General features: G+C 45.8%; 1 protein-coding gene across 6 annotated transcripts in view; it reads left to right on the top strand.

Moving 5' to 3' along the window:
- Positions 1-13,903, top strand: part of PCDH15 (protocadherin related 15) — a 497,507-nt gene that overhangs the window by 420,340 nt on the left and 63,264 nt on the right. For all 6 annotated transcript variants that reach the window (XM_085064475.1, XM_085064474.1, XM_085064476.1 and 3 more), the window contains 3 exons: positions 756-884; positions 7,534-7,839; positions 8,200-8,424. In XM_085064475.1, coding sequence (XP_084920601.1) covers positions 756-884; positions 7,534-7,839; positions 8,200-8,424 — 660 coding nt within the window. The remainder of the gene's footprint in view (positions 1-755; positions 885-7,533; positions 7,840-8,199; positions 8,425-13,903) is intronic.

The following is a 13,903-nucleotide window of genomic DNA, read 5'->3' as shown; positions in this document are numbered from 1 at the left end:
AAATGTTTCTCTTATTACAGGATCTTACTTCAGCACGCTTGCAAGTTTAGGAAGAAGATTTTATAACATTTTCCAAACTAATTTTCCTACTTAGCATCTCAATGAGGTGTTTTTTCCCTTCCAAAATACGATTTCTTTGTGAAAATCTTGCATTTTAAATTCAGAAGAGAAAACTTCAATATGACAAGCGTAGCATTGCTCTGGATGTGTTGGCTGGCAGGGAGGGGGCTTTAGGTGAATAAAGAATTGCCAGGAGTGGGGAAAATACTGGAAATCCATAGGTAAGAGCTGGGAAACAATTCCGAATATTTCTTTTCCTTCCTACCTGTCTTTCCTGTTAATTCTGCTGTTTCCACCTCCTGGGATGTTAAAATGGAATATCAGGATGGGGTGGGGGAAGGAGGACACAGAAGGATAACACAAGATGATTGTGTCTTTTTGATGGATAAATCACTCATTTCCTTTTCACATTGTGGCAAATTTTGATATTTCCCGATTTTCCTGCCCACACAGAACAAAAACTCCTTAAATCCTTAAAATAGAAAAAAAAAGAATATATGTGAGTCAGTCTTGAGCTTGTTTTGTCTCCTAAAAATTCAAAAGAAGCTCTTGAAATGCATCCTTTCTCACAAAAACATGTTAAAAAATGGATATTCTGCTTGCCTGTGATTCTGTCTGAGAAATAACAGTAGGGTTGTCACTGGTGAAGCTGTAAAATAAAGAGAATTTCTTCCCAATGTTCTTTTTCTGCCCAGACCTCGACTGCCACTGTCAATATCGTGGTGACAGATGTCAATGACAACGGACCTGTTTTTGACATGTTTCTCCCCAAAAACCTCTCTGTGCAGGAGGAGGAAGCCAATGCTTTTGTTGGTCAAGTAAGGGTAAGTCATGAAAATTGGTCATTTTCTGAACCAAATTGTCCAAGCCCCATCCAAGCTGCCCTTGGACCTTTCCAAGGATGAGGGTTATAAGCAATTTGAGGTATAAAATAATTGGTTTGGATACTCCCAGGAATAACTCCAGCCACGGACAGCAGATTTCCATGCTCTACTTTCTCAGTGGAAAAGCTGTGCTTCCAAGGGGATTCCCGCGAGGACTTGGGCAATATGTGGGGGGTTGATTCCCAAGGAGGTGTGGCAGGGGAGCAGATGTGTTCCCAATCCCTTTTATTTCATTTTTCCCCCCTTTATTTGTCTAAATGGAGGCAGGCAGAGGTGGATTGGATTGGATTGGATTGGATTGGGTTGGATTGGATTGGATTGGATTCCCTGCTGTTCCTTCCCATCTGATCCCAGGGATCCTCCAGCAAGGCAGGAGCACAATTGCTGTGTGAAAGTTTCTCCAAAGGACCCCCAGGAATCCAAATGCTCCAGCTGGGAAATTGTCAGTGAAATCCAGGCACTTTCTGGCAGGCTAAAGCAGCTGGAGATGGGATGGTTTGGTGGGATGATCCATGTTGTGCACTGTGTTTCCATCAATCCCAGGGTACGGCAGGTCACAAGGATGGAATGGCATTTAGGAAAGGGATCAATAGATTGATCGGCAGGCAGGGAAAGACAGCCCCAAGCACTTTGTTGCAGACTCTAAAAAAGCAGCCAGGGGTTGATTGAGAAGCTGATGGGGCCCAGGAGATGAAAGGCATCACTTGACTGGAGTTTTTTTTCATGTGGGGTTTTGTTTATGGACAGATTTGTTCAGCCAACCCCATAGTTTGTTCATTGTTGGGGATTTTGGGGTCATTGATCAGTGCTGGTTGAAAATTCCAACATGAATGTGTCCCTGTTGAGGGGAGATAGCGACAGGGAAGGAAATGGGATGGAAAACAGGGATAAAGAATGATGGGGTGGTGGCTAAAGCACCCCCTGATCAGATGCTCAAGCACCACTGGCCCTTGGATCTTCCCCAAAATGGAGACAGGATAAATGAATTCCAATCATAAGAGCAGTTTGCAGGGGCTGTGAGACCTCTGTCACCTGCTGAGGTTTAAATTCCAAAAGAAATGCTTTCAGAAAGTTGGTTTTTAGGACAGAGGTGTTCCACCTACTGGAAAAGGTGGCAAAGTTTGGAGGCATTTTTTTGGGTTGTGCTGTCCTTGCCCTCCAGAATGCTGATGGAATGGAATTATTTCCCAACAGAGCTTTCTGTCTGTGGGTATCACTGAATTCTTACAGCCTCCTATTTTTATTTAATACATTCATAAGGTGGTAAAGGCTGGATTTAAAGCCCAGTTTAAATTTCCCAGCTGTCGTGTTGGACTAAATGAGCTCCGGAGATCCCTCACAAGCAGCTCATCCCATGTTTCTGCAAGCAGGAAAACTCCTTAAAATGCTGCTGAGCAATTACTGCCCATGCTTGGGATGAGATGAGCTTTAAGCTCCCTTCCATCCCAAAGCATCTGTGATTCTGTTGTTTTATTACATTCTGAGATCTTGTGAAAAAGTCGAGGAAGGAATCGGAGTTTTCCCAAATCCTTGTTTCCCAAAACCTGCAGATTCCACCTGGTCTGTGCTGAAAACACAGACTCCTGAAATGAAATTACCAGCTTTCCTGGGCCTTAAGACAACTTGAGGGAAAATTAGAGATGCAGGAAAAAGGAGAAGACCAGGGAGAAAAAGGAGATGTATTAGCAGGAGAGGACAATCCAGGAGGGAAAGGAATTGAGCCTGAAAACTAAATCTTCTCAATAAGGGATTTCATGTCTCTAATTCGTGCCCATTTAAGATTTTGGTGGCTGATTGCCATCCCTGGCAGTGTCCAAGGCCAGGCTGGATGGAGCTTGGAGCAGCCTGGGACAGTTGAAGGTGTCCCTGCCATGGCAGGGGTGGCACTGGATGGGATTTAAGGTCCCTCCCAACCCAAAGTCAAGAGAAATTCCAAAAATAACTTTAAATTGGATTAAAAGTAGAGAAATATTGGGTAACCCAGCTATATGTGGAGATTTTAAACAATATATTCCATCCAATTTGGAAGCTTTCCTTTTGGGAGGGGTTTTGGTGGTTTTTTTTCTTGTGTGCAAAATGCATTGGTTTCATCTCTTGATCATATCATTGCCAAGAAACATGCTCACCAAAACCACAAAATTTGGAATCATCCTCCAAGGACAGCCAAGCCTCCAAAGTTAGGATTTGGTTTTGTTTGGAGTCACTTTTACTGGGTTTTGGAATTAACCCTCCAGATGCACAGGAATTAGCAGTGACCATGGAATTAATCATCCAGGGTTCTTCTGGCTTGTCTAATGCCTAAAAATAAGTCAGTACTTGAAAATTAAGTCAATACTTGAAAATTTATAGGGTTTTTCCTTTGTCCTATTCTGAATATAGTTAAGGATAAGCTGCCCTGAGCTGGGAATTCAGTCAGATGCTGAAGCTCCTGGAGAATATCCACAAAACCTTCAGGATTTTTCCAAAGGGTGTGTGTGCATATGGGTCTCAAAGAAGTAGAATTCACCTTGAAACTTCCTGATAGCCAAAACCAAAAAATCCTAAATGGATTTGGGTTGGAAGGGAACTTAAATCTCTTGGGCAGGGACACCTTCCACTGTCCCAGGCTGCTCCAAACCCCAATGTCCAGCCTGGCCTTGCACACTGCCAGGGATCCAGGGGTAGCCACAGCTTCTCTGGGAATTCCATCCCAGCCCCTGCCCACCCTCCCAGGGAACAATTCCTTCTTCTCCAGGCTGAACAATCCCAACTCTCCCAGCCTTTCCTCCCAGCACAGCAGCTCCATCCCTCTGGGCAAATTAAAAAAGTGAAAGGCTACATAAAAGCAGAGGAAAAGCAACAAATGGGAGGAAAAGCCTTTGTAAACTTCAGGAAAGAAGAAAACTCCAAACTTTTTATGTTCCCTCCTTCAAATATTTACAAATGTTTGGTTTATGACCAAGAGGTCAGGCACATTTCAAATATTTGTGGCCTCTGACTGCATGTGGGAGATGTTAATTTTGTCCTGTGGGCACAAACTGTAATCTCCCTGCAAAACAAGTACAAAATCCAATCTAACACTCCCACCCACACTTGATTTGCTGTTGGACACAAATGAGGGGCTTGGGAATACTTCCAGCCCAGAAGAATAAAACCATTAAACCCTCAGTAATAAACCTATTAAACCCCTAGTCATAAAAGAGTCATGTTGTCAGCCACAAAAACAATGATTCTCAGCAGCAGCATCATTTGATCCTCCAGCACAATCCCTGCCTGGAGCTGTGGGGGTTGCTGGAATACTGGAGGAGTTGTCCAAACTCAGGAGTTTTCTTGGCTTGGGTAGGGATTGTGGGGAACTTTTGTCCCTGAAGAAGGGAAATTTAAGCTGGAGGAAGCTGTTTTTGTGGCAGAGTGGTCCCTAGGAAGAGTTTCAAGTTGCAGCTTTAAGGAGGTCATTCCCACCGTGTTTGTCTCTGATTTGGAGATGAGTAGGAATAACAACTTTGCTTTGTCATTTTCCAGCTCCAGCATTCCAGGCACAAATCCTCAATTAACCTACCCAAAGCCTGTCACCCTCATGAGCAAGACTTGGGGTTTCTTTGGAAAAGGATGATAATGATATAATGAATGTGTTGACATTCAAGCCCTTGTCGTTGTATTTCAGAGTTAATGATCCTTCAGGAGGTATCTTAGTCATTCCCATCTCCCAGAACTGTGTTTTCCTGCTGTTTGAGATGGAAGGAGATAATTTGTTGCTCTGAAACACTGTTGGCTCATATTCCCAAGGGTTCCCTGGTAATGTGGAAGCAGAGTTGGCAACACAAATCTAAATTTACCTCGTCAGGTAAAGGCTGTCGCCTCGCAGGTGATGGAATCTCTAATAAGTGTGGGATGTATTTTCTGGGAAATAAAGCAGTGAGTCATTTATACTCCCAGCTTTCCAGGTTTGTTTAATTGTGCAGTACTTCATAAATTAGAGATGGAAATAAGAGTCATCCTGGAGACCTGAGGAGTCACTGGAATACCAGCAGTGGGGAGAGGGTGGGCAGGCCCTGGCACAGGGTGCTCAGAGAAGCTGTGGCTGCCCCTGGATCCCTGGCAGTGTCCAAGGCCAGGTTGGACACTGGGGCTTGGAGCAGCCTGGGACAGTGGGAGGTGTCCCTGCCATGACAGGGTTGGCATTGGATGGGATTTGAGGTCCCTTCCAACCCAAACCATTCCAGAATTCTGGGATTCTATGAGATGGGAGAGGTAGGAATGGGCCAGCATTTGAGATGCAATGGCACTATGGCCCTGTCTTGGAATCTCTTCCATTCCTTTTAAAATTTCCCTCTTTTTGCTGGTTCCCTCCTCCTGTTTGGGGTTTTTGGTTCTGTTTTGGGGTTTTTTTGGTCTCAATTTCCATGGTGCCCATGTCCCCTGTGGCCTTTGAGGGCTGTGCTGCCTCCAGCAAGCACAGATGCTGGTTCTGCTGCCTCGTGTGTGCAGGAGCAACATCTGCAAGGTTGGGAAGAGTCTTCTGCCTGGAAATAGATCTGCCATTGTCTTCTTGGCTTTGGGCCTTCCATTGGGATCAGGTTATATGGGAATGTCTGCTTGCTTCTCTCCAGCTCTGTACCTGTTCACTCAGGGAATTCAGTTGGCAATGACCAAATGGGATTAAATTTATTGGGATGTCACTGGTTCCTGTTGTCAGGGTTGGGGTAAGTTCAGCCAGGGCTAGTTTTGGAAGCAAAGCTCTGAATGCTCCCCATTTCCCACACCTCCTGTTCCCTCACCTTCCTGGCAAGACTTGGACCTGTTGGTGACAGATCTGGAGGTGAAATTGGGGTTGAAATCCATTTTGGTACAAAGTGATGACTGCAAAGAGAGACAGAGTGTCCACACCAACAGCAAATCCTTCTCCATGGAGCTGCTTGCCACAGGGAACAGGGACAGGACAAGGGGAAACGGCCTCAGGCTGGGCCAGGGGAGGCTCACTTTGGACAGCAGCAGGAATTTCTGCATGGAAAGGGTGCTCAGGCCTTGGCAGGGGCTGCCCAGGGAGCTTTGCAGTCCCCATGCCTGCAGGTGTCCAAGGAAGGCCTGGAGGTGGCACTGAGTGCTCTGGGCTGGGGACAAGGTGGGCATTGGGCACAGCTTGGACTCCATGGTCTGGGAGGGCTTTTCCAACCCAAATAATTCTGGGATTCTGTGAATCAAATCAGTCCTGCAGAATGTGGTAAAAGTATTTTTGCCTAAGGATGTGCACAAATGAGTTCACAACATTCATAGCTGTGTTTTTAGGAACCCAGTTGCAAAGCCTGCCCTATATTTGAAAGTCATTTTAATTTCCTTTCCTAAACAACAAGTTTATCTATTCCAAAACATCCTTCCAAATTAACCTGATACAAAAATGCTGTCTCACAGGAATTTTTTGTCACAGTTGCCAATTATAAGCATATTTCAGATTGCTCTTGGAGATTCCTGTGGGGCTTTTTTTGTTGTTTATTTGGTTAGTTTGTTTTGGGTATTTTTCTGTTGGCTTTTCTTTTCAGTTATTTCTATTGAAGAAATGGAATTGATTGGAAATTAGGCAAATCCAGCTGGCAGATGTGGATTAGAAGGATGTGATATCCATGGCCCAGTCAGAATGAAGTTGTAGCAAACCCTGCTTAGCACTTGGGTGTAATGCAGGGAAGAAACACAGTGATTTTTTCCTTATTAGCAATTTTAATTAACTTTTAATTGATTTCTAGCAAGATAAACTGTTTCATTACCAAGCCTTACAACGAGCACTGTCACTGGAATTAAACATTCCTGGCGACTGTTCTGAAAACAAAACATGCAAATCTCTTATGATCTTCACAGATGTCATTCATGAAAGCAAATAAATGAGAATATCTTGCTCGCAGAGTGCCCTTTGTTTAATTTACATACCCTTGTTCATCACACCCTAATTTAATTAAGAGGAGGCAAAATAACAGGTCAGCATTTAAACCTGAGAGCTCTATGAAAACCTATTAATTTTGTCCATCCCTATAATTATATGATCGCGAGAATGATTTGGCTGACACTGAAATGTGAGGCTTGGTTCAGTGTGCGAGAACAAAGATCCTGACTAAGAAAATTGAAATAGAATCCTGGAATCACTCAGGTTGGAAAAACTTCCAGGATTGAGTCCAAGCTGTGTCCCACTGAGTGCCACCTCCAGGCCTTCCTTGGACACCTGCAGGCATGGGAACTGCAAAGCTCCCTGGGCAGCCCCTGCCAAGGCCTGAGCACCCTTTCCATGCAGAAATTCCTGCTGCTGTCCAACCTGACAGCTTCAGGCCAAGTCCTCTTGTCCTCTCACAAGCTGTCCTAGGCTGAGCAGCTCAATGTGACTTTCCTCCTGAAGAAATCCAGCAGGGATCCATTCAGCCTGGCTCCTGTCCCTGGGAATTGAGCCATTTCTTTCTGTGGGATGTTTTATCTTCAGTCCAAGCTCAGAGAGAGGCAGGCTGCCCCAACAAGCCCTCCTGGACACCACAGATCTGGCAGAATCCTTCCCAGGTTTCTCTCCTGTGGGCTCTGCCTCGGAGGTTTGGAATTCTTGCATTAATCCTTGATTTTCCTGCTGCCTCTCCAGGCTACAGATGCAGACGCCGGGGTCAATGGGCAAGTGCACTACAGCCTGGCCAACTTCAAGAACCTTTTCCGGATCACATCCAACGGCAGCATCTACACGGCCGTGAAGCTGAACCGGGAGCTGCGGGATCACTATGAGCTCATCGTGGAGGCCACGGACGGAGCTGCTGACCCGCGGCGCTCCACGCTCACCTTGGCCATCAGGGTGCTGGACATCGACGACAACAGCCCTGTGTTCACCAACGCTTCCTACACTGTCAGCGTGCCGGAAAATCTGCCGCCGGGCACTGTGTTCCTGCAGCTGGAGGTGAGGGAGCGTCGGGCGGTGTTTGTTCTGGAATATTCGGAGTTCTTGTTGAACTTGGCGGTGGGACTGTGAGAAAAGATTGGGAACTGGAGCGTGGCGGGAGGTTTTTTTGCTCAGAGAGGCTGTGGCTGCCCCTGGATCCCTGGCAGTGTCCAAGGTCAGGTTGGACATTGGGGCTTGGAGCAGCCTGGGACAGTGGGAGGTGTCCCTGCCATGGCAGGGGTGGCACTGGATGGTTTTGACATTCCCTTCCCATCCAAACCATTCTGGGATTCTGTGATCCTCTCCCCAGGGCAGTAGCAGGTGTCCAGGGATGTTTTGTGTGGATGAATTTTGCTGGATGTCCTGTGCTCCCTGCAGGCCAAGGACGCAGACCTGGGTGCTGATGTGAACTATCGGATCCGCACGGAGGAAGCACGGCACTACTTTGCCCTGGACAAGCACACTGGAGAGCTGTCGCTGCGGAAATCCTTGGATTACGAATCCTTCTCAGACCCAGAAGCCACCTTCACCTTCCTGGTGGAAGCCTTTGACAGCAAGGGCACGATGCCTCCCGGGCTGGCCACTGTCACCGTCAGGGTCAAGGTAAGAGGAGCACTCCTCAGCCTGCAGCATCCTCTCCCAGCCATTCCAGAATATTCCATCACTGTGCAGCAAACACCAGGACTGTCTGCTCTCCTGCTTTATACTTGTAGGAGCCTTTATTTTGTGAGCAGCTCGTTCAGTTAAACCCACAATTCATAACAGCTTTAATTATTTGTCCACTTGCAATTAGGTGGTTAAATCCTGGATTTATGAAATCCAAGAACACCTGACACAAACGTTTTGCCCTTTGGAATCCCTGAAAAGCTGAAATGAACCCCTCCTGGAATTGTTTTCAAAAGGGGGAGAGAAGAGACTTTAGTTACTCAGATTGCAGCCCAGGAGCAAAAAGTGTAGCAGAACCAAAAGCACAGCTCAGAAATGTTCAGTTGAAATGTGTGAATGTGAAGAGTATTTGGCAGTCTGGGGTTCAGTCTGTTCTGGATCTGCAGGTGCTTGAATTGCCCCATGGTTTTGCGTAATTCTATTTGTCAGTCTCTCCCAAGCTCAGAATTCTTTTGGGACAGGAAATGTCTCCCATTATTAGCTTTGGTGACAATGCCAGAAGCATTCTGTGATGCCTCTCTGTCTGCAAAACGTCTCAGTGTGAGCTGCAGGTCACCTGTTCTGACTAATCTGTGCTTTTTCCCAGCACATTTCATGGCATTCACAGAAAACAAAGCTTTTTTATCATCCCCTGAGCCTCTTCTGTTGGACTTTCATAGAGCAAGTTGCTCAAACCTGTTTTTTTCCCCTAAATGAAACATTTTCCCAGCACACTGAATTTTTGAAAGAATAGTTTGGGTGGGGTTGTTGGGGTTTTTTAAAGGTTTTCTAGTAGGATCACATTCAGAGAAAAGCTTTTGTCTGTGTGATGGTGTGGTTAATTGTATTAGTTAATGACAGGGAAAAATACAGTTCATCTTGGTGGCCTCAGTGTACCAGCAGCTTGTGCACTCTCAAAGGTGCTGTGGGAATAGGGAATTTCAGGAGGGGATTAATAGGATCCAAAAATGAGTTCTTGCTCTCCTGGAAACTCTTCCCACACGTGAGTGGCAAAATGGGAGCACAATGATGCTGTGGTGAGGCTGGAATAGCAGGCTGAAGCCAGAAGCGACAATTTTGGAGCAAAAGCTGTTTGGCTGGACACAGAGCAGGGCTTGGGAGGAGGAAAAGCAGGGGAGAATTTCTTTCAGTGAGAAAGAAAAGAAAGAAAATAAATCCAATTTAAGGTGAGTGTTGTAGGCTGGGTTTTGCACCAGATCAGGGGAATGATTCAATATTAGTTAAGTGCTGAGATGAAGGTGATGCTTAGGTTCCAACCTGGAGGGACAGGTGGGACAGTGGAATTTTGAGTGGCAGTCAGGAGAACAGAGGAGGACTTGTGGAAAAAGATTTGATATCTCGTCCTGTTGGGCAGATGCCATTGGTGGGGTCGATGTCAGGTGGCAGATATTATGAATGTTGGTCACAAGGGATTAAAGATGAAATTCCCAGATCTAAAGATCCCCATCCCTGTTGGAGATGGGGAGAATCCACAAGGCACCTCGAGGGCTGATCCCAGAGTGGGAGCAGCAGGAGAAGGGTGCAGAGACTGGAAAATGAGTGAGAACAAGAACAGAGCACCCTCTCCCTCCCCTTCAGCATCTCCTGTTCCTGCTGCAGCAACTGGATGTGTTTCCTCTGGGTAATTCCTGAGCTCACACTTTTTTTATAGGCTAGGCTTTGAGTAATTGCTTTAATACAGGGTTTGAGAGCCCAAACAGGAACTGAACCTAGGGCAGATTCCCCAGGATAAGAACACAAAATTGAACTAGAGAGATGCATTGGTGGGGCCAGGCTTGTGTCACCAGCACAGATCCAGCCCCTCCAGCCCTCAGAAGTTTCCTTGTGTTATTCCTCAGGTCTCCAGTCCTCCAGGGCTCCATTTGTCTTTCCTCCCATCCCAGCTCCTCACCCCGAGCACTGTAATTTTTCCTGGGTAATGGAATTCTGTGAGGCAGCTCTGGATGTCTGATGGCATCGTCCATCATTTGTGGGATATCCAACGGAATGAGCAGCAGAGCTCACTGAAGCTGAAGAAATCTTTCCCCTTATCCAACCTGACCCTCCCGTGGCACAGCTTGAGGCTGTCTCCTTCTGTCCCTTGTTCCCTGGGAGAAGAACCCAACCACCCCTCTCAGGGAGTCACAGAACAATCATTGGTGCATCCATTCAAGTATTTCCAAGGAGGAATAGTCCAAGGAGCACTGATTTCTTCCCACCACCTCAAACAGAGTGAAGTCTTTCTTTTTCCCCCATTCTCAGGTTGCTTTGGCTGATTTCCTAACTTTTCCTGTGAAGCTGCTCTGGGAGGGCTGAGTTTGTTTTGCCTCTTGCTGTACCCACTCACATCCCCTCGCAATCCAGATGATTCCCAGTACTGGAAAAAGCAAAATCCTTGCAGTTCAAATTATTAGGATTTAGCATTTGGAAGCAACTACTGTGGCAATAGGGTCTGTTAACAGAAACAGTTGTTTCTAAGTGAGTAATGTGTTCCTAAACAGAAATAGTAGAATTTCGGTATCATGTGACCTGTAAGGCCTCTGCATATTTTATGCTGTGTCCTCCTCTTCTTATTACCAGCATTATTTTTGTATTATTTTGCCTCTTTCTTGTTTGTAGAAGTGCTTTTTCTCCTCTTTCTGCACTGTGGGATTGGTTTGCTTTGGAGTTCTTCAAGGACATTGTGTAGTGGAACAAAACCATCGTCTCAGATGAAGAAATCAAAGTGAGAGAGCAACAAGAATAAATAAAGGCAGAGCTTTTCAGTTCTAACAATGCCAGAAATTGAGGATGAGGGGGCAGTGAGGGCATTGAGAGCTGGGATCTCAGGGGTCATGCCCAGTGTCACAGGCCTCAATACTGGGCCCAGTTAAAGAACAGAGCAGCACCACAAAACTTCCAGGAAAGTTTTAAAAATCAGCTGGATTGCCTCCAAAATCTCCCTCATTTCTCATGGCATTCATGGAATAACAGGCCTGGGTTGGCCTGCAGTGCTGTTGGTGAACAGATGCATTTCTTTTCTTCCATCTCAGCTGATCAGTTCAATCCTCTGCCTGTCATTTATTGCCTTGTTACTCCATCACGAATATTTAGGGAAGGGGCAAAGATAGTACACTGGTACCAAACCACCCCTTTGCTTTTCCTAGAAAGGAGTTTCGAAATTACAGGAATGTTAAAAGTGCCCCTGGAAGTCCCCAAACAACAGGGAATTACGAAACACTTGGAAGCAGCATTCCCATGGCCACCAACTCTGGGAATGTGCACACAGGCTGAAGTGACAGCTGTCCAAAAGAAAACAACAGCACAAAATTGCACATCCAGAACTGGAGTTGTGGGAAGAGTGGGAAGTTTGGGGAATTTCCATGCTGTGCTCCAAAGGAAACCTCTTCATTCTCTCCCTTTGGGGGATTGAACATTCAACATGAGTGGATGAGGAGATGACTTTAAAAATATTTTTTTTTTTGCTATTTATTGCACTTGTCATAAAAGGCAGCAGACTGCAAAGGGGCTGGAAAGGCCTGATGTGCATTTATGAGCTCAGACATGGGTTTAGAGCAAGAGAATATTGATTTCCAGCACAGGGAGACTTTCGACAAAACCGTAACGTCTAAAGCAAGTCCTGGGTTTTTTCTGAGCAGAGGCCAAAGCCCCAGACATGTTTTGCTTGTAAACAGGTAAATAATTGAAGATTGCATCTGATGGCTCCTTAAAACACCTCTAAACATGCACAGAAGTGGATGCAGCACAGGAGGGCAACCCCCAAGCACAGGTTCAGGAATGGGGCAGTAAACCTCCCCCAAAGTGACTGCAAGAAGTCATGAAATCCCCTTTTAAATGTGAGCCATAGTCCTACAAGAGGGGCCAAATTGCAGCATCCTAAAACCTTCCCCAGTTCACTGCTCCAGCCACAGAAATCCAGGCTGCCATGAACACAAATCCAGGCTCCTCTTAAGGATCAGATAGGCTCCAAAAGATGGAAATGGGAAATCTGGGGCATGGATGCTCCATATTTCTCCCTTTCAAATGCCTGGGCCGCCTGTTTCGACAGTGAGGTAATAAAAACCATGAGTTAATAGATAACGGCAAAGCAGCCTTTGTGGCACTGCTTATCTGGCTGCAGATTTTCTCTTTTTTTATCCAGATTTATTTACAAAACAGAGTGAAAGCACAGCATGTGCATGATCCCACTTCCCAAGCACGTTCCTGACTCCCTGAGCAGGACACAGCAAATTCCCAGGACTCCCAGGGTCGTTATTGAGCAAAGAGATTGTTGGAAACCAACACTGCTCCGTCTGCAGAGTGTGAAAATGCTGAACAAAAATGTTGGGAAGTGAGGCTGTCATCTGGGAATGCCAACGAGGAGAAACAAAGCGGGAGGGGAGGGAAGGCATTAAGGAGGAAATCAATATGTAATTTAAAACTCGTTAAGGCCGTCACTTGCTGTAATGCACTGATACTAACCCAGGTGCTCCCAGACAGGTGGGCAGAGGCCAAACACAGCCAGAGCAGGAGAAAAATCCCTGCAGTGCAGCATTCCTGGCATCAGATTGCCTTGGGAATGTCAGTGTGCACAGGGACATTCACAGATTTTTGGTTTATGGGGACACTAAGAGACTTTTCCTGCTTGTGCCCCACTAAAATAAGAATATAAATATTTAAATGTTAAATCCCCTCTTCCTCCTCCTTCACTACTCTGGGGAAAACATTCCTTGGATTCAAATCTCTGCCTGCAGATTCCCAAGGAATCATGGGATGGTTTGTGTTGGAAGGGACAGTAAAGCCCATCCCATTCCACCCACCTTCACTGGACCAGGTGACATCTCCCAGTTCATCACACACAACATTCAATGAGCGACAGACTCGTCTGATTTGAATATCACCACAAACCCAAAGACTTCCTAGAGAAGAAGAAACTTTAATTGGAAAAAGTGTTTTTGTAGAAATCTCGTTTTGTTAGAGGAAAAGTAAAGAGCAGAGTTTGTTTTTAATCTCCATGCAAACAGAAGCAACTCTGGATGACCCTGCACAATACTGGAGATGTATTCAGGTGTATATACATATATATACATATATTTTTGTATTCTTACATAGAATTTGTGCAAATGCCCTTTTATGCTTCAAAGGACATTTTATTTCTCTTGAATTTATTGGGTACTAGAGGTAACAAACACAATCAAGCCAGAGCAGCTCATTCCTTTTGGAAAACGAGCTGAGCCTGCTGCTGAAGGAGCAAGTGGTGTGGAGTTCTCTGCTCTGCTCTCTTGTGGGGCTGCATTTTCCTGCAGAATTCCCTTCAGCTGAGCCATCCCACGTCCATTTTTTGGTGCATCTTCAGCACCTTCCCCCTGGTTTTGTGCAGCCCTAATGGAATCGGGAATGGCAATCCCTACAGAGGGAGGGAGAGACTCCACCAAAACATTTGTTGATGCATCTGGGG

This window comes from Lichenostomus cassidix, chromosome 6, assembly GCF_008360975.1.
Source record: "Lichenostomus cassidix isolate B80296 chromosome 6, HeHo_3.0, whole genome shotgun sequence".
NCBI lineage: Eukaryota > Metazoa > Chordata > Aves > Passeriformes > Meliphagidae > Lichenostomus > Lichenostomus cassidix.
The sequence above is the reverse complement of the archived record's forward strand: the minus strand, read 5'-3'. Positions and strand labels throughout refer to the sequence as shown.